Genomic DNA, 25160 nt, shown 5'->3' with positions numbered 1-25160 from the left:
AAGCAGGGCCCGACGGCTATGGAAGGCCTCCAGCTCGGCTCATTATCGGAATCTAATCTGGATTCCGAGAGATCAAGAGGACTTGGTGGCAAGTGGCTGCCACGAGGGGAGAGACGCTGAGGCTAACCCAAAGCCAGCTAATCCCCGGCACCCCCGGGCCTCCCTGGAGCCCCGGCAGAGGCTCGCCAGGGAGCCAGATGGCCCAGCTCCACGCAGCTGGGCGGCTGGTGGCAGCAAAGCCACAGACCCCTCAGCACAGGGGGCAGGCTGGCCACACGGCAGGGTGGCAGGGGCAGCACCTGGGCTCCTCTGGGGATCAGCTCTTGAAGACCACGCGTGTCCCCAACCCCACCCCACCGGCAGAGCTGGGGAAACGCCAACAGGGGCCCCGCCTCCACACAAGCTCAGGCCTTCATCGCCATCAGAGACCTCGAAGCTAAGAGATTCGGCGGGGGGGTGGGGGGGGGGGGGAGCAGTGTGCTGCAGCCAAAACCGGGAGCTCCCGTTTTCTTCTGAGGGTCTCTCTGTGTCGCCCTGTGACAACGGTGATCGTAGTGAAGAAGGTGGTGATGGTGGTGGCAGCAGTGATGATCTAAACCCAGTGACCCTTTATTGAGCACTTACTATGTTCTAAATACGTATGTCGGGGCGCCTGGGTGGCTCAGTCGGTTAAGCGTCCGACGTTGGCTCAGGTCATGATCTCGCGGTCCGTGGGTTCGAGCCCCGCGTCGGGCTCGGTGCTGACAACTCGGACCCTGGAGCCTGCTTCGGATTCTGTGTCTCCCCCTCTCTCTGCCCCTCCCCCGCTCATGCTCTATCTCCGTCTCAAAATATAAATAAATAAATAATAAATAAGTATGTTAACCCACTTTATCCTCCCCACAACCCTGGGAGGTAGATGCAATTACTATCCCCATTGTACAGAGGAAGAAACTGAGGCCCCAAGGGTTACTGGTAGATAGTGTTGGTATTTGAACCCACACTCTTACTAGCCGGGCCATCCTACCTGGGGAATTACACAACAGAATCATTTTGCTTCTGTATTATAAAAAAAAAAAAAAAACCCACCCAGAAAAAGAGATAAATAATTAAAAAAATTTTTTTTTTAACCTTTTAACTTCTGGAGAATGGAGCTCTCGTCTCCTTGTCTCAGGTACGGAAAGGAAATTTGGAAATCTGAAGATAGCATTCCCTTTCCCTGCCCCCCCCCCCCCCAGCCCCTGCCTCCCCACGCCTGTCACTCCACTCCCGGCCTATTTGGTACTTTGCACCTGTCATGTTATCTCCTCTGCTGGATCGTGAGCTCCTAGCAGGCGGGGACGTGGGTCTGGTTACTCCCACCGGTGCACGGCACACAGCAGGTACTCAAACGTTTGCTGATAAGGGACTTGGTCTCCCAGCAAGCCAAGCGCCCCCAGAGTCGGGGACCCAAAGCAAGGCTCATAGCCCCACAGATTGCCTGTGGCCAAGCTGCTCGTCGGGGGGCAACCCGCCATGCCCACCCGGGCCCCCTGCTAGAGAGCCACGGACAGCCGTCCCACCCATCCCTCATCCAACCACAGCGACGTGGGCCGTCTCCCCTCCCCTGGGGCCTCTGGAGCCACTCCACAGAGCTAAGCCAGGGTCGAGGGGGCAGCAGCCTCAATCCGGGATGGGACAGGTACCCACGGTGCCAGCAGGTTGAGACAGGCAGAGAGGGGGGCAGCTGCAGGCAGCCGGGGGGATGGGAGGCCAGGGCTCGTGTTCCATTAAGCGAGGACTGAGTGGCTCACCTGCCCGGGCAGCATCTCGTCCCTCTGTCCTCCCCACGACCCGCACTTGTCCCTCACTTAGGACCACGGCCTTTGCAGTTCCCCTGGGACACTCTCCCTGCTCTCTCCCACTCCCCGTGGCCAGATCCTTCCTGTCACTCGAACATCCCCAGCTCAGCAAGGCCACCAATGACCACTAGCACTCTGCCAGGCCACGCGGCCCGTTTGTTTCCCATCCACCTTCTCTACCCCGTCGCGGGGAGGACTGTATCCGCTCACGTCCTCCCCCCGGGACCTAGGAGTGTGACCTTGTTTGGAAAGGGGGTCTTTGCAGACCCTCCGTGGAGTAAGATGAGGTCATACTGGAGGAAGGCAGGCCCCTAATTCGAGATGACTGGTTTCCTTCTGAGAGAGAGAGAGACACACACAGTGCCACGTGAAGGAGCAGAGCCACGTGGCAACAGGGCAGAGGGAATGGACGCAGCTGGAAGCCAAGGGCACCGACACTGGAGAGCCACCCCCGGAAGCTGGCAGAGGCGGGAAGGGCCCCCCCGCCACCTCCCAAAGGCTTCCGAGGGAGCACGGCCCTGCCTTGACTTCAGACGACTTCTCTACTGTCCTCGCAGTACTCTGTCAGGACGCCCAGAAACCTAGGTCACTCCTCAGCCACCATTCAGGTGGGCCCTGCCCTCGTGATCTGAGCTTGCTCGTCCCCACGGTCCAGCTCTGAGGCCGGCACCTGGACGCTCAAGGCGGTGGAAGCAACAAATCGCTGGGCTCACGCGTCTCTGTCCAAGTGCAGGGGCCTCGCACCTCCACGAAGGAGGTCCCGTGCCCGTCAAGCCGGGCTTGCCGCTCTCAGCCTCCAGCGTCCCCCAGCAGTGCAGGGACCGGCGGGTGACGACACCCCTGGCACCAAGCCCGGCACCGGAGGGTGCGAGCCGGCAGTCCTGGAGCAGCTTCCCGCTCACGAGAAGGGGCGGCATCCCGGCCAGAACCCCCGGGGACCGGCAGCCAGGGAAGGGCCACCGCGCTCCTGCACGGGGACCGGAGAAAGAGCAGCACAGGTGCCAGCCTCCAACCCTCGCGGATGCGCTCAGCCAGACCCACTCGGGGCAGCCACACGCCGGAGGTTAAGCCTCTTGATGGAGATTTCTGAGGCAGGTGTGGGGGGCCTGCCAGGAGGGCTGGGGAGCGAGCCGGGCTCACTCGGGGTTTCTGCACAAGGGGGCAACGGAGCGCTATCGACCAACGGCTCTGCCTCGCCTCCGGCTCATCAGCCTTCACGAGAAAAGTCAAACATCTGGTTTTGTTCAAGAGTCCTGGGGCAATCTGTGAGCAAACGGAGCAAACGTGTGTCGCACCCCCAGAATGAACGCCACGCTTCTTCCTATGAGTCTGGGGGCCAGGGCACAGGCCGTCAGGGTTACCTGGGGCACCTGAGTGTCTACAGTCAGATTCGGAGGCGACTGCCAGGACCGGGTGCCAGCTCCCCCACGCCACACCACGTCCCTTTCTGGTACTGTCCCCTCCAGGACGGCGTGTAGGGCACTGCGTCCCAGTGGGGGCTCTAAAGTGCAAGTTTCGTCCACACTGAGATACGACTTGTCGCCCGTCAGACTGACAGAGACCAAACAGTTCGATGAGAGACGGCGTCCTGAGCGCTTGGGAAACAGGCCTCCTCTCCTACGTGGTTGGTATAAACGGACATGACCTCCAAGGACAGCCGTTCAGCAAAACCTATCAGTTGCCAATGCGTGTACCCTCGGACCGCACAAGTCCGTTTCTAGAACCGTATCCGACAGACACGACAGACGTGAAATAATGCGTCCCTGAAAAAAACGTGTCGTCCGCCTGTAACACAGAGAGGTGGGGAACCCGCCACACACATGCCGGAAGCTGGCTAAGTCCCTCACGGCATGGTGGCAGAGAGTAAAAGGACGTTCTGTGTGAACGCAACCAGGATCGCCCAAGGCTTGCTGTGAGGCGAAGAAAGCAAGGTGCAGGAGGGAGAATATGAAGAGACGCCCCCTGGAAAGACACACACTCTCGCACACACGTGTTTGCGGATTCAAGGAAGCTCACGGCACTGAACTTGAGGCTGCCTGAGAGACGGGCCCCTGGGACTCAGAGCTGGGCGGGAGCTTCAATGTTCACGTTCGTTGCTTTTCTCGCGTCTGAATTTTATGATGTCCGCGCGTCTTAGCTACTCAAACCTGTATCTTCAAAAGAAACACTTTCTGTATACCACCCCGCCGGCTCAAGCCCTAATTTGGCCACTTTCTCTCTGGGTGGTGGGGGGAAACGGCACACCCTTTGCTCTCAGCTCTTAATTCTCCCCACGTCACTGAGAAGTCCCCATCCCGGAGGGCTACGATGCACGTGGAATGAGGTTACACATGCAAACCAGTGGAAATAAGAAAGAAGAGTTCGGTTTTCTTAGTGTTTAAGACGACCCCTAACATGGCGGTGCTTGGGGAGGTGGTGATGGTTCCTAGGTCCCTAGTGTGGTGACAGGTCCCCATTCCCGCTGCACATGCGAATAAGGGCTGTCCCTCAGGAGGCGCCATGAATTCCTTCATTAGATACTGACGAAATGGCACCGGGCGACGATAAAAGACGATAAAAGTCTGCCAGCCTGAGACATCTTGAAAGCCAACTGCTGGGTGTCACCGCCTGGGTCACATCCACCTCGGGAGCCCATTATGTCCTTGTTCAATGCTCCAGCCCATCTCTCAGCCTTCTTACCCCCCGGGAGACCTCAAAACTAAATCAATGCAACATTTTGGTTCCTGACTTCGTGATTCTCTGCCTGGTTACTTAGGTTCTGCTCCCCTAACATTTTATTACAAATGGCCACCTTCATTGCTTGCCTGACATCATGGGCTGGGGTTCGCAGTGAGGCACAGGGTAGGCCTCCCTCCAAAATGTTTCTCCCTCTTCCCTACCCCCGTCCCCTCGGTGCCCATGAACGCATGCCAGACCCAGACCCTCCATAAATACCCACGCGGCTCACCTGGCTGTCTCCGATTCCTAACTCAATTTGCTGACAGGGGCTAGTTTTAAGACACAGCGACATACACCATAAACTTTCTTGAAAAAATACATTCCGTGGAGGGGGCCTGGCACACGGCTGGTGACCCGTGACGGAAGCAGCCGCGACTGCCCCCTGCCCCAAACTGGCCCCGTCCCCTGGCCGCCACCCCCCGTCTTCCTCTGCCACTGAGGGAAGCTCAGGACGCCTCCCGGGGACCCGTCACAGCACCCACCTGCCCAAGTGCTCCTGAAGCACCTGGTAAACGCTGATCCGGAACGTCTCATTATCGAAGCGTTCCCGGATGTAGTCCTTGTAGATGCGGAATTCGGCTGCGGTCACGGCTTCCCCTTCTGGGATCTTGGAAAGATCAAACCGGAACTCCCGGTGGTGGTAACGTGGGTGGAAGAACTCTTTGTCGTGCTCCACTAGAAAGGAAGAAAGCACACGGGCACCGAAAGCTCGTTAGTAGCTGGCTCTCACGCTCGTGGCTCAGCGTCCCAGCCGGCCCACTGCCGGGCCCCCCGGGTGCCACCTGCCCGTTCCCGCTGACCTGGTGCAGCCGGGGTGGGGGTGGGGGTGGGGCCGCAGCCACAGACCGTATGGTCGCCTTGAGCGACAGCAATGACTCTCCATCAACCCGCTGGGGAGAGTGGGGCACAGACCCAGCCGTCCCAGGGACCCTGGACAGACTCGGGTTCACGGGAGCTCAGGCTTGCGTTCAAATCCGGGCTCTGCCGCTAAGGAGCTGGCCTGCACGAGGTACCAAGTCATCTCTCTGGACCTCGATTTCCTCATCTAAAAATAAGGACAATAGTCCTCCTTCGGGGGTTGTTGTGAGAGTTAAGTAACCGAATTCTCATAAGCAGGAGTGTTTATTTTGGGGGGGGGGGGTGTTAATGTCTATTTATATTTGAGAGAAAGAGTGCACGTGAGTATGCGAGCAGGGGGAGGGAGGAGGGGCAGAGAGAGACAGAGACAGAATCGGAAGCAGGCTCCAGGCTCCGAGCTGTCCGCACAGAGCCCGACGCGGGGCTCGAACCCACGAGATCGTGACCTGAGCCAAAGTCAGATCCTTCAGCGACTGAGCCACCCAGGCGCCCCACCCCAGATGTTTCTAACGGCTACCAGGGTTTACCACCACAGCCTTAGAGTGAAAGCAGAAAAAAGAGGTGAACGGAAAGGTCAGGGGACGTGGCTTTTGAAAATGGCTTCCGGATAAAGTAAGGCAAAGGCCTCGGTGCTTCTGCTTTATTCTGGCGGTGATCCTAGCCTCGGGTATGACACCCGCTGCATCAATAATAAACGCCCCAATGATACAAGCCCAAAATGGGTGTTTCTGGGAGTGGACCTGTGATTCCCAAAGTGCACGCATCCTCTGGTCCAAAATGGAACAGGGGAGGGGTGGGGAGAGACCAGACAGGCAGGGAAAATAGTGGAACCGGCTTGGCCAGAAGAGGGGAGAAACACACCAGCTTCATCTAGAGCTTTGGGTTAATGAACTCTAGAAGCTCTCAGGCTGGGTCAGGGCTACCCCGGCTGCGAGCAGGACGTGAACGCCTTTGAGGAAGAAGGTCCCCAACAGTGGCAGCCCAAAGACCCTTCCTACAGATCTCCGTTAAAAAAAAAAAAATCTGTTTTAAACCTTAATAGTAGTTCTAAAAGATACTGCGATGGGGGCAGGGGTGTTGAGGAATGATCCACTCATCAGGAGCAGCCCTCAAGGCCAGGGGACTCTGGCTGGGCACAGGAGTGACCCTGTCACTGGAGAGATCTCGGGAAGGTGACCCCTGAACAGCAGGTGCTGGAATCTTAGGCCACATGTGCAGAGCTGGCCACAGGAATGACCTCTCCAGAAACCACTGGATCTGTAGAACATTTCCTTTCTGACCCGGTCTACGGGCAAGGCTGAGCTGGGTGGCAAACAATGGTGATGGGCACGCGTCACCAGTCCCCCAACTCTGATCTATGCGGAAGTGGGGAGGGAGGGGTCTTTGTGGTAGCTTCTAGGAAGTACAGCCCACTGGGGACCACGGGAGCTTCGGGAGGGGGCACAGCAAAGACCCTCGACTCTGTCACTAGGGAAATGCCCAGGGCCGGTCCTCTAGCTCATTCAACCTTCAGGTCACCCAAGGAAGTGGGCACAATGCCACATTGGCAGGGAAGGCACCTGAGACCCAAGAGGTGTGGGGTGGCCTGCCCGGGGCCAAAGAGCCGGGACTCGAACCCAGGCCCCACCAAATCCCAGCCACGCATCTCAGTGGCTGAGCCAACAGCCCCGCAAGACCAATTCCTGTGCCTGTTGTCAGAACATTCTCATTGCGTGACAGCACGCGTCCGGAACGCGCTCGAACCGTGTGTGCGGTTCTGCACACGGTCAAGGTGAACCTCCCCACGGAGCTCCTCCCAGCTCGACAGAGCATCACCCCCCAGCACCCCTCTGCTCCCCCCAACTTCTCAAGCCACAGGCTGGTTTTCCTTGTTTTTGAATATCATAAACAGGGATTCACATGGTATGTATTCTTTTGTACTCGCCTTCTTTTTTTTTAATTTATTTTTGAGAAACAGAGAGAGAGCCCAAGCAGAGGAGGGGCAGAGAGAAAGGGAGACACAGAACCGGAAGCAGGCTCCAGGCTCTGAGCTGTCAGCACAGAGCCCGACACAGGGCTCGAACTCACGAACCGTGAGATCACGACCTGAGCCGAAGTCGGATGCTCAACCGACTGAGCCACCCAGGCGCCCCTCTATCTTTTTTTTTTTAAAGCTTGTTTATTTATTTTGAGAGAGAGAGACAGAATGCGAGTGGGGGAGAGGCAGAGAGAGAGAGAGAGAGAGAGGGAGACACAGAATCGGAAGCAGGCTCCAGGCTCCGAGCTGTCAGCACAGAGCCTGACGCAGGGCTCGAACCCACAAACCGCGAGATCATGACCTGAGCCGAAGTCAGACGCTCAACCGACTGAGCCACCCAGGCGCCCCTGAAATGTCCCCTTACACAGTCCTATTTAAGTCCCATGGGGCTATGGAATATGAGAGGCGCATTCCACAGCCCCCCTCCCTCCCCCCATGCCGACAGACTGCACAGATCAAGTCTCCATTTCCAACCATCGGCCTCTGTCCTCCCCCAGAGAACGTGGGTGCAGAACCCCCAGCTTGCAGCAAAGATGCCTGAAGAACCCAGAAGCACACACACACACAAAAAGCAGTATTCACGAAGCACCAGCTCTGGGCACTTTCCGGCATCATCTGATCGACTCTGGTGAGGCAGGGTGGATCCCCATTTTACAGATGAGGAACCGGAGGCTCGGGGACTTGCCCAAGATTACAAGTGAAGTGAGTGGCTGGCCTCCGGAAGCCCACTCTGGAACCAGGTGAGCTCAGCTCAAATCTCAGCTGTGTCTATCAGCTGTGTGGTCTTGACCGCGTTCCCTAACCTCTGCATGCCTCCCCTTGCCCCGGGGATAATAATGAGAACGGCCCTTTCTCGCTGAGCTGTCCAGAGTCAGCACCTAACAGCAATGCTGGGCACACGGAACCAATTCACGTCCTGGGCCTCTCAAACAATGAGCCGAGGGAACGACGGTCGGTGCAGAAGGAGCCTTATGCGCGTGTGGGTACCTGACAACTGTATTTGAAAAAGAGTGCGGTGGGGCGCCTTGGTGACGCAGTCAGTTAAGCGTCCGACTTCAGCCAGGTCACGATCTCGCGGTCCGTGAGTTCGAGCCCCGCGTCAGGCTCTGGGCTGATGGCTCGGAGCCTGGAGCCTGTTTCTGATTCTGGGTCTCCCTCTCTCTCTGCCCCTCCCCCGTTCATGCTCTGTTTCTCTCTGTCCCAAAAATAAATAAAAACGTTGAAAAAAAAATTTTTTTTAAAAAGAAAAAGAGTGCGGTTAGACCGAACACTAAAGACATGTGCGAATAAGCACGACACGAACACAGGTGCCATCACTAAAGTCACCCCCAAACAAGGAGAGAAAAGACTGATGCATAATCACAAAGCTCAATCTAGGCAGCAGGTGCACACAAAACCTTTTAAACGTCTAAGATAAAAATGCATCTTACCTGTGAAGACAGTGAAGCGATCAGGGTTATACGGTTTCTTTTTTGTTAAAACGATACAGGCACCGAGCGTCTGGCTACATTTGTTGCAAACATTTGCAGGCCCTTTCAGGCGGCTTTCTGAGCAAATTATTTCAGGGCAATGAGCAGCATAAACCACATGGACCTCCTGTGCTTCCTAAGACCACGGCATCGTGGGTTTTAGAAATAACTTTGTGATTTATCAAAGAAAGAACAGTCATTCCCCCCCCCCCAAAAAAAGAGCAGTTAATAATTCAAAGTCCAAACCAAACTCCCAATCTCGCATTTCCAAGGCTTCCATTTTACACAGCAGTCACCCCACAGCACAGAATCTACACCATTTCGATCTCAGGGGTCAAGACGGTTCAGCTCTCGCCACGAAAGCAGAGAAATGCATGTGCTTTGAGGGAGTAAATACGTCTTCACATTTCCTTGTTACGTCACCATTCTTGATTACCCAAGACCTGGGTTTTGAAATAACTGCCTAGAGTTGTTATCTCCCTTTGCCCATACAGAAAAGCTTTCCAAAGGGAACCCAGAGCCTAGGAATCTAGCTTTTTCTGCACTGACCTCTGCACTCCAGCACCCCACCGGCTAAGGGAGCTCCCGGGCATTAACCAAGACTTTCATCTTCCAAAGATGAAAAGGGCCCAGATCTCCGAGACCAAGAGAGAAGTCCAAAGAAAACGGATTCCGGGAAACACCATTCCCCAAAGCCGATTCTCGTGTCCTTTTACAAAAGGCTGGAATTAATAACCCCCACGCTGGTCCTGGGAGGGGTAATTCTGGGTGGGAGAATGTCAGTGTTTATGGACATTTATCTGTTTAGCAGAGGCAGGTGGGAACAGGAAGCCACCCGCCCGGGGGGCCCTTCTCACCACCCGCTGACACGTCAGGGAACACCTCTGCCCCATGCAGGTGACCACGGTCGCGACACCCGACACGCAGACTCACGCAGCTGGCTGGGTGCTTACCCGTCTGCGTCCTTCACTCAGCCTCCCCCCGTGTGGCTGTGTGTAGTCATGGGTCATTCGTCTGCACTGCTGTATCGAACCCCGTTGTGGGTACAGGCCCCTGTCTCCTCTTTGAGGGTAGTTTCCAGTCTGGGGCTGTTACACACCCTGCTTTGAGGAACATCCTGGTACGTGCCTTTTGGCGAACACGTTTCTGTTGGGGAAACACTCTGACGCAGGACAGCAGATCAGCGGGCAGGTAATCGCTGGTCTTCGGTAGATGCACGTGACTGTTCCCATGTCAAGAATGTGGGGGTAACGGCAACGGGGCCAAATGAGACACAGCCCCCAGAGGAACAGTTCGTTTTAGTTTCTGTTCGTAAACCCCAGTGCATTTGTTTACGTATGAGGGAGTTCTTCACACGGAAGACGGTGAATCCAGTCTTGAAGAAGGATGGGGACAAGCAGCCCCAGAGGACAGGGAAGGGCACCGCGCGGCAGAGGAGACAGACTGGTCCAAAGATCTCCAGTTCCGAGCCTCTTCAATAAAGATGACGCTCCGGGAGGCAAGAGAACCAATCAAGAGTCCACAATATAACCAGAAGCTAGAACTGACTTTTCAAGGACGCTTGACTGCCCGAGATCCCATGTGTCAGAAACCTCCCCCATCCTGACCTGACTCTAAAACTTCCAACCCAGGCTCCTTTCCTTCCTACAGGGATACACTTCACCCGGAAGGTTCTGTCACACATCCAGAACTCCTTGGAGCTGACTGTTACCAAGGCAGCTGTCGGAAGGCAACCGGTGGCCCGGAAGCCTTGGGCATGTCAACTTCCAGGATGGCTCTACATTCATTCGAAGATTTACCCGGCGAGGTGATGGAGTCTGAAAAGCTGCCCAAGGCAGAAATCGGGAGCTCTAGAAAGTGGAACAGGCGTACCCAACTACTCCCAGAGGAAAAGGTTCTCTTAGTAACACGACGGTTGGCACTCGGCTGTGCAACTGTTCCAGAAGAAGACAGGGCACTGTCCGGAACGCACAGTAAAGGAATAGCACGCAAAAGCGTAAAGTGATACACGCTTCCAGGAGAATAGCTCAGCGTCTCCTCGCACCCCAATGTACTCGTTCAACAAATGCTCCTTGACCGCTGTGACCGCCCCAGCGGGGTGTGGGAGAGCGCTCCATTGTCCTGAGATTCGAGAAACGCCGATAAAAGCCCAGTTAGGTCGAAGCTCTGTCCCCTGCCTAATCCCTGAGCTAGGTAATGCCTATCACTTTTTAAATTTTATGTTTAATATTTAGTACTAAAAACAGTAAGTAATACATTATTAGTATTAATTATCTTTATTTATAGATTGTATTATTTCATTGTAACTCAATGTAATTTAATATTAATCATTTAATGTTTTAAAATATACATAAGATTCACCATCTTTTTAAAAAAACTTTTTTAATGTTTATTTAGTTTTGAGGCAGAGAGAGACACAGCAATGAACGGGGGAGGGGCAGAGAGAGACGGAGACCCAGAATCCGAAGCAGTCTCCGGGCTCCGAGCCGTCAGCCCAGAGCCCGACGCGGGGCTCGAACTCACGGACCGCGAGATCGTGACCTGAGCAGAAACCAAGAGTCGGACGCATAACCGACTGACTACCCAGGAGCCTCGGTAACTATATTTTTCATTTTTCGAGGGACTGTCGTACCGTTTTCCACGGAGCCTGCATCGTCCTATGGTCCCACCAACCGAACTCAAGGGCTCCGGTCTCTGCAGGTCCTCGCCAGGAAGGGTCGACTTGTTGTCTTCTGGCGTTCCGTTTTGACAGCAGCCAGGCGGATGGCAGTGGGGTGGACGGCCACAAGTACACAGGCCCTCCCGCGGGCCTGGATGGCGCGTCACAGGGGTCACACACAGGATCTCACGGGACCCCTATCGAAGCCCTACTCAGCGGCAGGCACGTGAATCAGGTCCATTCTACAGATGAAGACGATAAGGCTCAGAGAGGTCAAGTCGCTTCCCCAGAGCCACACAGCCGGTCCGAACACCCACTTGGTGCCCGCATCACCGGCCGCAGGACCCCCTCCCTGACGCTGGACACGGCCACTGCCCGCACAGCTGCGGAGATCATCAGGTAAGGACACAGCTCGGAAGCACAGCAAGTTCGCCACATCCGCCTCCTTACACGCTAAGCTCGGCGGGTGAAGACCGCATCCCACTCGGGTCCCTCTCCAGTTTGCAAGTTCGGCTCCTGCCCAAGGCCAGGGCCGCCCCCGAGAGAGGCCGACAGCTCCAAGACTGGCCCGTCTCCCCATCGTCCCTCCCTAGCCCCCCGCCTGGCGGAGGGCACACAAGCAGCATTGTCTCCCCGCCCCCGAAACCGCTGCTTCAACTCTCGAACTTTCCACCAAATACTTGGGCTGCCGAGGAGACCACCTGGGGTCCCAGCGCCGGGCGCTCCGAGAGGGTCTTTGGAGACACTGCCTCCTTGTTAGATGCCCAGAGACCCAGGCGCGGAGGCGAGGCCGCTGGCAGGCCAGGCATTTGTCATCGTGCGCGGCACAGATGTGGGGTGGGGGTGGGGCAGGGGAATTACTGTACCGCAAGATTAAACACTTCAATGTCAACATGTGCTCAGTGTTGCTCGAACAATGTTATCATTGTGAATTGAATGGACCAAAGGGTTTAGGGGATGGGGCGGGGAGAGGGAGAAAAGATGGGTTTAATTATCTCTAGGGCTGAAGCCAGTTATTTGCCTAAAAAGACCCAGACGCTGGTGGAGCTGGAAAGAAAAATGGGCTGTAAGCACATGTCGAGCCTTCTGCCGTAAACCCAGGCGGCCAGCCCTCATTCGTGGGCGCCCCAGCTCCGCGGAGGGAGGCAGCCAGCCCCCCGGGGGTCTCCGGGTCCCCAGATCCCATTCCTGGTTCAATTGCGAGCGGAGGCACAGAAGGGAAACCGTTCGCTGTTTTCGGCTCGACTGGTTATTCTCAACCGCGGTCATTCTGTCCTCCCCTCAACCCCACCGAGGGATATTGGGCAACGCTTGGATTCGTTTTTGTTTTGCCACAACTGACGGGGTATTTGCCACTGGCAGCTAGTGGGTGGAGCCCAGGGACATTGCTAAACATCCTGCAACGCACAGCACAGCCCCCCACCCCTTCAGGGAATGGTCCGGCCCCAAGTGTCAATCATGCCGAGTTGAGACTCCCTGAGCAAACAGACAAACGACTCCTAAGAGAGTCAGGAACCCCGGGGTTTGGCCCCATCCGGGCTCTCAGCTAGGTGAGCGGGACCCCAGGCACCCTGGACCTCGGCTTTTCCCTGCAGAACGAGGGGACGGATTTCATCGGTCTCGCCCCCTCCCTGCACTCCCATCAGGGCCGTACCATGGAAAGTTGCCAACGTTCTACCAGTTTTGACCTATAAGGGTTCAACCTCACGCCTCTACGCTTGACCTCTGTGTCTGTGCTTCCGATATGACTGCCACTAACCCACAGGTGTCTACGCGGAGCACCTTGACACGTGGCTGGTGCTGCTGGGACCTGAAGGCTTCCATTTATTCTAGCGTGATTCATCTGACTCTAAACGGCCACGTGAAGCTAGCAGCTCCCGTATCGGGCAGCACAGACGCAGAGCGTTTCCGTCCCGGAAGAAGGTTCTATTGGACAGCCATGCTTCGCCGTATCGGTGTGCTGGCTTCTTAGAGCACCAAGACGATGTGTAAAGCTCACTGCAAACCAGGGTCTGACACATGTTCTCGGAGGTACAAGAGGAGGTTTTTTCCCCCCAGCTCAAAGACACCCCCATTGTGAAAAATGCCACGGAGACGGGGAGAGGTTAATCCTTGAGTTGTGTGCGAGGCCTGGGACGGAAGCTGGTGTCTCCGCGGCTCTGGGTTCTGTCTTTGCTCTAGGTCACCCTGGCACCCCAGCCCCTTCCCTCGTGCAGAGCTGGGCTCGTCTCCATGGTCACAGCCCCACGGGGCTTAACATCCCTTAACCTCCCCTCCCCCACCTGCCCCGTTCTTTCCCGCCTAGAACTGAACTGCTGATTATTTTGATGGGCCTGCTGACCTGTTTATTAACGGTCTCCTCTTCTAGGTTTTAACTCCAAGAGTATACACACTGAGCAACAGAACGTTAACAGGTTTCAACCGTGGAGCTGTACAATGGGAGAGCTCTAGAAATACTTAATTCTGGGTGCCTGGGCGGTTCAGTCGGTTAAGCGTCCGACTCTTGATTTTGGCTCAGGTCACGATCTCCCAGCTCATGGGATCGAGCCCCATGTCAGGCTCTGTGCTGACAGTGTGGCGCCTGCTTGGGATTCTCCCTCTTCCTCTCTCTCTTCTCCTCCCCCACTTACGCTCTCTTTCTTTCTCTCTGTCAAAAACCAATCAATCGATCAATCAATCAACCCTTCATCGGGTTGCTGTTGGCTCAAAATAGACCAGGGACTGGCCAACTCCAGTGCGCTCCAGAATTACCAGGGAGCTCATTAACACAGAGATCACTGGCATTTGTAATTCAGGGGGTCTGGGGTGGAGCCTAAGAACCGGCATTCCTAACACATTCTCAGGAGATACTGGCCGTCTGGGGGCCCCACTTTAAGAACCGCAGGACAGAGGCTGTGTGTAGAATGCCACCACCCAGAGAGGTCCTGACCGATGTTAGCTGTCACTATTTGGTTGTTCTCCACTGTCGCATCTGCTGTCGCTTGCCTGACTCTTGGCAGGTTCTCCAGTATCTCAGCGAAGAGTCTTCAGAAACCTCCCCAGCCGGCACCCTCGCCTCACTCAGCTCAAGAGCAATAAATAACTGGGTCTGGGGAGGGGGGGGACACGGGTTCGAACACAGGCTCTGCCAACCACCGGCAGGGACTCAGGACAAGTTAACCCATCTCTGGGAGGCTCAGCTTGCCCCTCTGTAAAATGGAGACATTAAGGGGCCTCCAGTTACGGGGCCTTTCGAGAATTCAAGGTCACAGAGGCAGGGGGTGGAGGGGGACACATGTGCCCTAACCACAGCAGTCCCCCACCCCCACCCAGGGCGGCCACTACTGGGGAGAGGAGCTGCTTTGGGACAGGAGGGAGCCTCTCCAGACCTTGCCCCAAAGCAGCCAAAGACTCCAGGGTCAGCTGGGCACATACAGCTGGCTTAAGGTATTTTAGAAGCAAATCAAATCAAATGAGAATTTATAATCCTTCCTGAGGTCTGGGCTCCATCAACCCAAACTCATTAGGCCCCCGCCGTGCAGGTGCAGCTAAGGAAGAGACTGTTGTGCGTTTCCTTCACGCTGGGCTCCCATCTCCCTTTCAAAATAAAAGCTTCTCTAAAGCCCAGTACTTGGACCGAACCACAGAGCCATCCACGGTGACCGCTGCACACAGGATGGTGTAGGTGAGGTGTGCAAAGGCTGGACCACACCAGGGCTGGGCAGTTTGCTGGAAGGCTGGACCACACGGGGGGGGGGGGGGGGGGGGAGGGAGGGTTGCTGGCACCGGCGATCTTTAGGAGCCACATCCGTTTAACATTCACATTTTCCAGTTTTTTTTTTCTCCCAAGTTTATTTACTTATTTATTTTTAAGTCATCTCTACACCCAACGAGGGGCTGGAACTCACGAGCCCGAGATCAAGAGTCACATGCTCCACCGAGCCAGCCAAGTGCCTCCCTATTCACACTGTCAACAGGCCGAACTTGGATCCCCAAACTGAACTACTCCAAAACGCCCTCAAGCTCACCCCGTTGTCCTTTGCACCTATTCCTGGTCACGGAAGGAGAATCCACAATCAAGAAGCCAAAGGATGGTTTTGAAATCTGTTGCACATCATCCGTAGAGGTGCAAACGACTTCCAGAGGGAGTCTCCCCAGCTTACATGAGCCGGTTCTACACGGGGACATCTTACAAATCACTGGAAAGGATCAGTAGCGATCGAAGAGAATTCCTGTACAATTAAATTTACGTAAAGTTTTAAAACCGGGGCGACGAACCCATGCCATGGGAGGACAGGACAGGGGTCACCCCCGGGGAGGAGCGCAAGGGGGTTCTGGGAGCTGATCGTGTTCTGCTTCTTGATTCGTGCACGGTTCTGCACACGGTTACACTTCTGTAAACAGTGTGCGTGGTAAAGGTTGGCTGGCTTCAGCCACCTTCAATACAACACGAGTATTTATTACCGTATCTCCTCTATTCTAAGAGGTGTGATCAACTTAATGACGGCTCTTGGGGGAAAAGATACCAACACGTTGATCAATTTTATGGCATTTTGGTTTCAGAAACGCCGATAATCAAAGAAATGGGGTATTATGTCTAAAGGACTCGATTGTAAAACATTTCTGTGGCTTCCTCCTGCCCTCGCAGATGACCTGCCCGTTAGCAAGGCTCTTTACTAACCTGCTCTAAACCCATCTTTCGAGCCCGAGGACCACTTCAGGATCAAGTTTAAGAGGGACGGCTCAAGAGCCGGACCTCCAAACTTAAATTCACTTCCTGGCTTTGTATCCTGGGCCAGCTACTACACTCTGTGCTCAGTTTTCTGGTCTATAAAATAGGAAGATAATAACAGCCCCCACCTGAAATGGTTGTTAGGAGAAGTCATCAAGTTAATTTAGGTAAAGAGGATAAAGGATGCTTGGCACATAGTAAGCCCCTGACAACTGGTACCTACTTAGATTATTATTAGAATGGCTAACACGGGGACGCCTGGGTGGCTCAGTCGGTTGAACATCCGACTTCAGCTCAGGTCGTGATCTCACGGTTCGTGGGTTTGAGCCCCGCATCGGGCTCTGGGCTGACAGCTCGGAGCCTGGAGCCTGCTTCGGATTCTGTGTCTCCCTCTCTCTCTCTCTCTCTGCCCCTCCCCTGCTCATGCTCAGTCTCTCTCTCTCTCTCAAAAATGAATAAACTAAAAAAAAATTAAAAAAAAAAAAAAAAGAATGGCTAACACAGATATAACTAAATAGTAGACACACCGTCAATCCCCCAACCCAGTCACAAGGGACCAGAACCTGACTCCCAGCAACCTTATTCATGTAGCACGATCTACTATCTAGATCCAACTGATGCACGAGGACACATGTGATTCAAGCTGCCTCAGAGTCTCTCTGAGGTGCAGAGGTCTACCATACCATCAAGGACCCAAGTTTCTTCGGTCTTTTTGCTCTGCCCCTGTCTGCATGTTGATTTTTAATCCTTAGGCCTTTTGCCTCATGGTCACAAGAGGGCTGCCACGACTCCAAACATCATGTCTTCACAGAGCCACACTCATGGCAGGAAAAAAAAAAAGAAGAAGAAGAAAGAAGTACAGAGAGTTCTGTTTGCTCAGCTGTCACTCATCTGGAAGCAAAATATTTTTCAGAACCACCTCCTACCCCATTCCTCCCCTAGCAAATTTCCTCTCGTGTCTCACTGGTTCGGACAGCATCCTGTGGCTATCCCAACCTGCTGGAGAAGCTGGGAAAGCAAGTATGTGGCTAGCCAGATAGTTATAATTACAAGTTGCTGTGGGTGGCCTTCTTTCTCCCAACCGACAGGGTGGCAGAGGAAACCAGTGAGGCAGAGAGGCAAGAGGGGAGCTGTTCAGTGACAGATGAGGGACCCAGAGAGAATAAGCCCGGGATTCTCTAAGGACCTGCGAGCTGCTGGCGTGTCCTTCCCTAAGGCTTGGGATGCACTGACTTCCTTTTTTTTCCCCCCTTAAGCTAGTTTGAATAGGTTTATTTTGCCTGCACCAAAGAATTCTGTTACGTGTACTTTTGTTCACACCAAACACCCGCTGCCCAAAAACGATCCCTGAAAATACCTGCCACCTCATCAACTCCAACCGGCGAACCCAAGGATACGCTCGGACCCTCGCGCATTACTCTCTTGCAGACAAGCAGAAGCAACCTAGTACCCAGAGCCCACTTCCTGAAAGTTCTTTCCGGCTCTCAGCATACACACAAGATTGAGCAGGCTCTCTCCAAGCAGCTTTCCACCTCTGGCTAGCAAACCGTGCGACACGGATTCTTACGATGCCTGGAGTATCTGGATCGATTCATCCTCTGTCCAGAGGGAAACAGGAGCCACCTGTCCCACAAGCAGAACTCAGATCAAGCCCCGGGCCCAGCCTCCGCTTCCTCCCAGGGAACAATGATTCCTGACCTTCTCGGGACTTTTCAAACACTTTGCTCCCCTGTCTAAGGAGATCAGGAGGGTTGAGCTGATAAGATAAAGTTTGTTTTCAGCAAACAAGTGGCTGTTGGCTAGAGTCCTGAGGACTCACGTTGTGTCTACTTAGGGGGGTGAGCCTAAAGAGAAGCTCAAGTCTCTCCGTGGGCCACAGAGGGTCTGAATTCGTGTCAGCATGCTACCGGCCTTCTCATACATTCACGGCGGCACACTATTGTCTGGAGACCAGAAACTAGCTTCGGGGCTGTGTCAGAGAGAGAAACAAAAATCACCCCCTTCCCCCTGCGTTGGCTAGAGGCCACTTTCATACCTTCCCATCCTCCCTGGCAGCAACAGCTGGCCTTATGAACCAGGTTGGCTCCTGGGACTTAAGGAGAAATCTTCTAGAGAATTCTAGAAAATGAAGAGCGAGGCAAGCAAGGAGAGCTCTTTGAACGCATCCCCTTTCTCTTGCCTTGAACGTGAGATTGTGCGAGGATGTGATGTCTGGGGCTGTAGCAGCCATCTTGCAACCACGAGGCAACGGGCACGAGGAATTTGAAGGTGGTGAAGATAAGGCGTAAGTTTCACGACTACCTGGATGAGACCACTGAGCTACCACCCCCAAACTCGGAATCACCTCCTTGAGGTCTTGCTGGTATGGGAGATAATGACATGTCTTTAGCGCCAAAGCCGCTGTTAGGCAGGTGTTCTGTGACTTAGAACACGTCCTAGATGAGACATCATTCCTCTCCACAGAAGCAGGGAGCAGGCTTTGGGAGGTATATATATGCCTTGCACCACCTGCTGTCCTGGAGGGTGTTGCTAGTGATTAAAGAGAAGCGTTTGGGTCCACTATGGGCGCTGAGCGCGTCTCTCTCCAACGTGGCAGCTTCCTAAGGGATCTCAAGGGTAATTTTCACTCTGCCCAACTTCTATCCAACCCGCTGCCTTCCGCCTGGCCCCCATGGAAAGGGTGACTTTTTTTCACACTCTTTTGCAAGGGTCCAGGCCTCTTGTCAAGATCTGTAATAGGAGGGGAGTAAAAAAGCAGAAATATCATTTGTTTGAATGTTTATTTGTTTTCGAAAGAGAGAGAGAGAGAGAAAGAACGTGAGCCGGGGAGGGGCAGAGAGAGAAGAGGAGACACAGAATCGGAAGCAGGTTCCAGGCTCCCAGCTGTCAGCACAGGGTCCGATGCGGGGCTCGAACTCACGAACCGCGAGATCGTGACCTGAGCCGAAGTCGGATGCTTAACCACCCAGGCGTCCCCAGAAGTATAATTTTTAAAATGTGAAGCCCCTTACGGAAATGCGGTCTTGGATAGGAGGGGCCCAGGCGGGGGGTGGAGAGGGACTCACAGGCGCCCCCAGTGAGCTGTACCGGGCAGACCGGTCCGCACATCAGGGGCTGGTTCATCACCATGTTCCCAGAAGGGCCTAGAAGATACTCTGCAGCAGTCAAGGGCTCCCAGGGCAGCCCCAGCAGGAGCCCCTCATTTCCTGAGGGTTCCCCATTACCATCTCGCTCAGTCTCCGTGGCCCCGAGCCCCCAGCCGCCCCACCTGACGGGGAAAGTGCCGTGGACTGAATCGTGCCCCCCGAACCCACGTGTTGAAGCCCGACCCCCAAACGATGCTATCAGGAGACGGGTCTTGGGGAGGGATTGGGTTTAGAGAAGGCCGTGAGGGTGGGCCCCAGGCAGGAGTCAGCGTCCCCATACGAGGGGGAGGTGACCGGGGCTCCGGGCCCTCGCCTTGTGGGGACGCGTGTAGCCAGAGAAGAACAGACCCAGCCACACTGGCATGCTCGTTTCAGCCCTGCGGACTCCAGACCTGTGAGAACGAACGTCTGCGGTCTAAGCCGCCCGGTCTGTGGCCCTTTGCGATGGCCCAGACTGACTAAGGTGGAAACCGAGGCCCCGAGCACCCGGGTGCCTTCAGTCACCTGCCTGAGGTCACACACCAGCGACCTGGGACTCAAAGCCACACGGACCTGCTGTCCCCAAAGCCAGACAAGTGAGTGGCCAAGCCTGACCCCCACTTGGCCTCACATGTGGTAATGAATGTGGGAAAGCATGCTAACAGCTGGGGGGGGGGTGGTCACTTAAGATGGAGAAGTATCAGGGATTCGTATCAAAACACAAGGGGACACAGGGGCGCCCGGGGGCTCAGTCGGTTCAGCGCCCGACTTCGGCTCGGGTCAACGATCTCGCAGTTTGTGGGTTCGAGCCCCGCGTCGGGCTCTGTGCTGACGGCTCGGAGCCTGGAGCCTGAGCTTCGGATTCCGTGTCTCCCTCTCTCTGTCCCTCCCCTGCTCATACTGTCTCTGTCTCTCAAAACATGAATAAATGTTAAAAAAAAATTTTTAATAAAAACATGAGGGGACACAAGAAATGCCACCCCACTAAGTGTGACATCAGTGGCGTTCAGGAAAAGAAAACCAAAACCAAAAAAAAAAAAAAAGGCACAATTTTACTGTGAGTTTTAAGTTAATTAATTAATTTTATTTCTTACAAGTAGACCAGCCCACAGCCAAGTGTGTAAATCCAAAGGGCTGTCTGTGCCTTGAGCTGGAAGGCACATGCAGACTGGGCCTGGGGGTTCCGTGTCTCCCTAAAACTCTGCACCGATCAGCACGGATCGGAGCCAGCAAGGGGCGACTTTCTGGGATAACAGGATCTGCGATAAGAAAGCCAGCTTCCCGGTCTGTCTCACGTCCGGCTAACTCAGACGGGCTCTCCGCTTCCCCAGGGTCATCACGGCTAAGGGGGGACCACCCTCAGCCCCAAGCCTGCAGAGCTCAGCGTCCAGCCCACTGTGACCCTCGGCACGAGCCGACGGCGGGTCCCGCCGCCCTGGGGGCCCAGAGGCGCCATGCTGGGGGCCAGCACAGGCAGCCCGCTCTGGGTGGCCCAAGCGTTGGCCCAGCAAGTGACCTTGTCACTGCCGGCAGCTAACGTTCCTGGGCATCCAATGCCCCGCAGGCACCATGCCTGCTCTCCTCTCTCCTCCGCCCAGGGGGTCCCGCCAGCTGCCCGGGAGGCAGGTGCCAGTATTCACGCAGAGGAGGAAACGGGGACCCGGAGTATAATCACCTGCCCCAGGTCACAAAGCTAACGAGTGGCAGAACTGGGATTTAGACTCCTAAGGTCCAACCCCAGAGCCAGTCTTAACTACCACTGGAGATGTTTTATGAGAATGTTTTTTTTGACGTTTATTTTTGAGAGAGAGAGAGACAGAGCTTGAGCAGGGGAGGGGAAGAGGGAGAGAGGGAGACACAGAATCCGAAGCAGGCTCCAGGCCCCGAGCTGTCAGCACAGAGCCTGACGCGGGGCTCGAACCCACGCATCGTGAGATCGTGACCCGAGCCGAAGTCAGATGCTTAACGGATTGAGCCACCCTGGCGCCCGTAGAAGTTTTTACAAGCAGAACACGGGGAGGAGGCTACTAGGACCACGTAAATTCAGGAAGCAGCATGCGCTGGGCCACGGCATCTCTTACGGAGGCACGACGCATGGCTCGTGTGACGGATGCTGAGAAGCCGTCAGCGGAGAAATCCGTTTAAATCAGAGGGGCCCCTCTGAACAGCCGGGAGGAGACAGGGTGCGTTGTGTCATTGGTCGTCTGCAGAGGGACAAAGGGGGACAGGTGAAACTCGGGCTTCATTTTTAGCCCTTCCCAGGTAGAGGGTGTGGGCAGCCGGAAGCAGGGGTCAGCGACCTTCTCCAGCAGGCCAGAGAGTCAGCACCGTAAGGCTTCGGAGAGCATCGTCTCCGTTGCAATGACCCCACTCCCGCTGCGGTGGAAAAGCAGAGGCGACAACACGTAGGCGAACGAGCATGTTCGAAGCAAGTTGTAGACACTGGAACCTGGATTTCCTCGGATCTCCAGATGTCACGAAGTCTTCTTCTTCTTTTGATTATGTATCTTGCTTTTTAAAACAATGTAAAAACCAGGGCGCCTGGGTGGCTCAGTCGGCTGGGCGTCCGACTTCAGCTCAGGTCGTGATCTCACGGTTCACGAGTTCGAGCCCCGCGTCGGGCTCTGTGCTGACGGCTCAGAGCCTGGATGGAGCCTGCTTCAGATTCTGTATCTCCATCTCTCTCTTTCTCTGTCCCTCCCCCATCCTCTCAAAAATAATAAACAAAAAAATTATAAGTGCTCAGGGCACCTGGGGGGCTCAGTCTGTTGAACGTCCGACTTCGGCTCTGGTCACGATCTCGCGGTTCGTGGGTTCGAGCCCCGCGTAGGGCTCTGTGCTGACGGCTCGGAGCCTGGAGCCTGCTCCGGATTCTGTGTCTCCCTCTCTCTCTGCCCGTCCCCTGCTCGAGCCCTCTCTCTCTCTCTCCCTGTCTCAAAAATAAACATTAAAATAAAATGTAAAAACCGGGGCACCTGGCTGGCTCAGCCAGAAAAGCATCCAACTCTTGATCTTGAGGTCGTGAGTTCGAGCCCTGTGTCGGATGTAAACATTACTTTGAAAAAATGAACTCAAAAAAATGCAACAACCACTCTTGCTCACAGGCTATGCAAAAACAGACAGAGGTTCAGATGTGGGCCGTGGGCCGTGGCCTGAAGCCAGCAGGTCCCCCTGCTTGAATCAGCTTTTGGGCTACGGCAGATGTAGAAACACCACCTCTTTGCTACACCCCCCCAAGTTACCTGCCGAGAGAGGAGGACAGTTACCTGGTAAGAGACGTTTTTACCCCAATGCCTCTGAGGGAAGCTGGGTGACAAAAAAAGAGGGGCCACTTCTAAGTGTGCATCTAATAACCTTTCAGCATCACGGAGCACAAGTCACTGTAATGCTCTGGTGGGGCAGCTGGGTGGCTCGGTCGGTGAAGCATCCGACTTCGGCTCAGGTCACGATCTCCCAGTTTGTGAGTTCGAGCCCCATATCGGGCTCACTGAGGTCAGCCTGTCCGCATGGGGCCCGCTTCCGATCCTCCATCCCCCTCTCTCTGCCCCTGCCCGACTTGTGCTCTCCCCAAAGTAAGTATGAAAACAAAACAAAACAAAACAAAACTACTTTGGTTCCTGGGAGACGATGCCACTCTGTAGAGATGTGACCTCCCTCTTTGTCCCCAGGGTGTTTCAGACCCAGGCAGAGCTGTGCTCCCATGAGAGGGCTCACATTTTGGTTTCAGTCCGTGTTCCTTTTGACTGAAAAATGATCCATCGGTCTAGAAATGCCGCTTCGCCCGTTCACCGCCATGGGCCGACGGGTTCGAAGCAAAGGCTCTCAAATCAGTTTCTAACTTTGAGGAAAGGTACCCTACACCAGTGGTTCTCCACTGGGGGCAACTCCCCCCCCCCCCCCCCACACACACACGGGGGACATTGGCAATGTCTGGACACAAAACGCCTCGGGGTGCAATGCCATGGGTACCTGGCAGGGAGGAGCCAGGGCCTGCCCAACACCCTGTTAACACACAAGACAGCTCTCACCACAGAGCGCTGTCTGGCTAAAAATCTAAGAGTGCCAAGACTGGGAAACCCTGCCCTACATCCACCCAAAGAAGGCACCGCCCAGTTCCCAGGGCGTCTGAGCCACGAGAGGTTTCTGGACCCCCTTTCCCATCCCCCCCTCCCCCAAGTATATTAAGACAATGAGGAGCCCGGGGTTCGAGTAGGTATAAGGCAAGTAGCTTCATTTATTGTTTCCTCCTAAAGGAAATGACCAACCGGTGCCTCTACCCTATAAACATTTACTAGCCCTGGAAGGTTCTGAGGCCCCACTGCCATTTTTAAGGGCTTCTCTCTCAGCAAACGTTAGGTCAAGTCAATCAGAAAAGGGAACCTGAGAAAGGGGAAGGTGGCGGGGGTGCGTTTTACAAAGTTCAGGACCAGGAGGAACGCTGAGAGACCTAACATGACCCCCCCCCACCCTGTCTCTCGCGCTCATAAACGAATGTCTGCTTCACATTGGGCATCTTATGAACGGGGGCAGAAAGAGTTTTAAAGGTCTCAGGGCACAGCTGCACAGGCTTTTCATTTGCCAGCTGAGTCCCTGTCGTGCTAGTGGGTCTGTGGATTGATTAGTTATTGGCCCTTGGGGCATGATACCCCAAACATTCTCTTAAGACTGGCTCTCTGGGAGGGTTTCCGGGAGTCCTTGGGGCCTGGAAACAAAAATGTAATCAACAAAGATCGCAGAGAAAAAAAAAAAATGCAATCAACAAAGATCGCAAAGTGTAACAATATCCAGACACCCACAATAGAGAGTTACCAAGAGTTAATATCGTGGTTGCTTCCTTTGTTATAAAGTTTTTCTTTTTAGAATAATTTTAGATTTCCAGGAAAGTGTCAAAACTGGTGCAGCGCTCCCGAACACGCTCACCCAGGACCATGGGACCCTTGTCAAAGCGAAGAAACGAGCACCACTGCCCATCTCCATTTACTATTAACGAAAACTCCAGGCTGTTTTTCAAATCGCATCAGTTTCTACTGATGTCCGCGTTCTGTTCCAAGATCTAATGCGGGATACGCTGTACTTCCTAACGGTTTCTTATTAACAGAAAGAAAACTTGACAGGAGCCGTTGGAGTTTCCTTGAAATTTCTCCCCAATCGCATTCCTTTCCTGCCTCCCGAGAGGCAGCTGCTGGGAGTGCCCCTGGTGTGACCTCATACGTGCGGACCCATGGACGACACATAGTATCACCTGGTGCCCCCTCCTGAGTGTGTGTGGTTGGACACAGTGTCCAATGGTTATACCTTTAAACATCTTCCTGCAACTTGCTTTTTTCCTTCCTGACATCATTCTGAATCTGCATTGCTACATAAGAAAGAAGTCCTTCCGTTCCCTCCTGGTTGATTACAAATTTATAAATAAACGGATTGCAAATTTATTTCTCCAATCTCCTGCTCGTGGACATTTAGGCATTTGGTGATTCTCGTCTTCTCTAGAGTGTCTTGAGGTATTGCTATTAAAATAGCAATCTCTAGGGGCGCTTGGGTGGCTCAGCTGGTTGGGCATCTGACTCTTGGTTTCGGCTCAGGTCACGGTCTCACGGTTCGTGGGTTCAAGCCCTGTGTGGGGCTCTGTGCTGGCAGCTCAGAGCCTGGAGCCTGCTTCGGATTCTCTCTTTCCCTCTTTCTCTGTCCCTCCCCCGCTCATGCTGTGTCTATCTCTCTCAAACAAATAACCTTAAATTTTTTTTTATTTTTAACTTTTTAATGTTTATTTGAGAGAGAGAGAGAGA

The 25160-nt window shown here is 54.5% G+C and overlaps 1 protein-coding gene across 2 annotated transcripts in view; it reads right to left on the bottom strand.

The window, feature by feature from the left end:
* BMP7 (bone morphogenetic protein 7) overlaps window positions 1–25160 on the bottom strand; it is a 90523-nt gene that overhangs the window by 52968 nt on the left and 12395 nt on the right. For both annotated transcript variants that reach the window (XM_053199788.1, XM_027046860.2), the window contains exon 2: window positions 5021–5213. In XM_053199788.1, the coding sequence (XP_053055763.1) occupies window positions 5021–5213 (193 nt within the window). The remainder of the gene's footprint in view (window positions 1–5020; window positions 5214–25160) is intronic.

This window comes from Acinonyx jubatus, chromosome A3 (genome assembly GCF_027475565.1).
Source record: "Acinonyx jubatus isolate Ajub_Pintada_27869175 chromosome A3, VMU_Ajub_asm_v1.0, whole genome shotgun sequence".
Lineage (NCBI taxonomy): Eukaryota > Metazoa > Chordata > Mammalia > Carnivora > Felidae > Acinonyx > Acinonyx jubatus.
The sequence above is the reverse complement of the archived record's forward strand: the minus strand, read 5'-3'. Positions and strand labels throughout refer to the sequence as shown.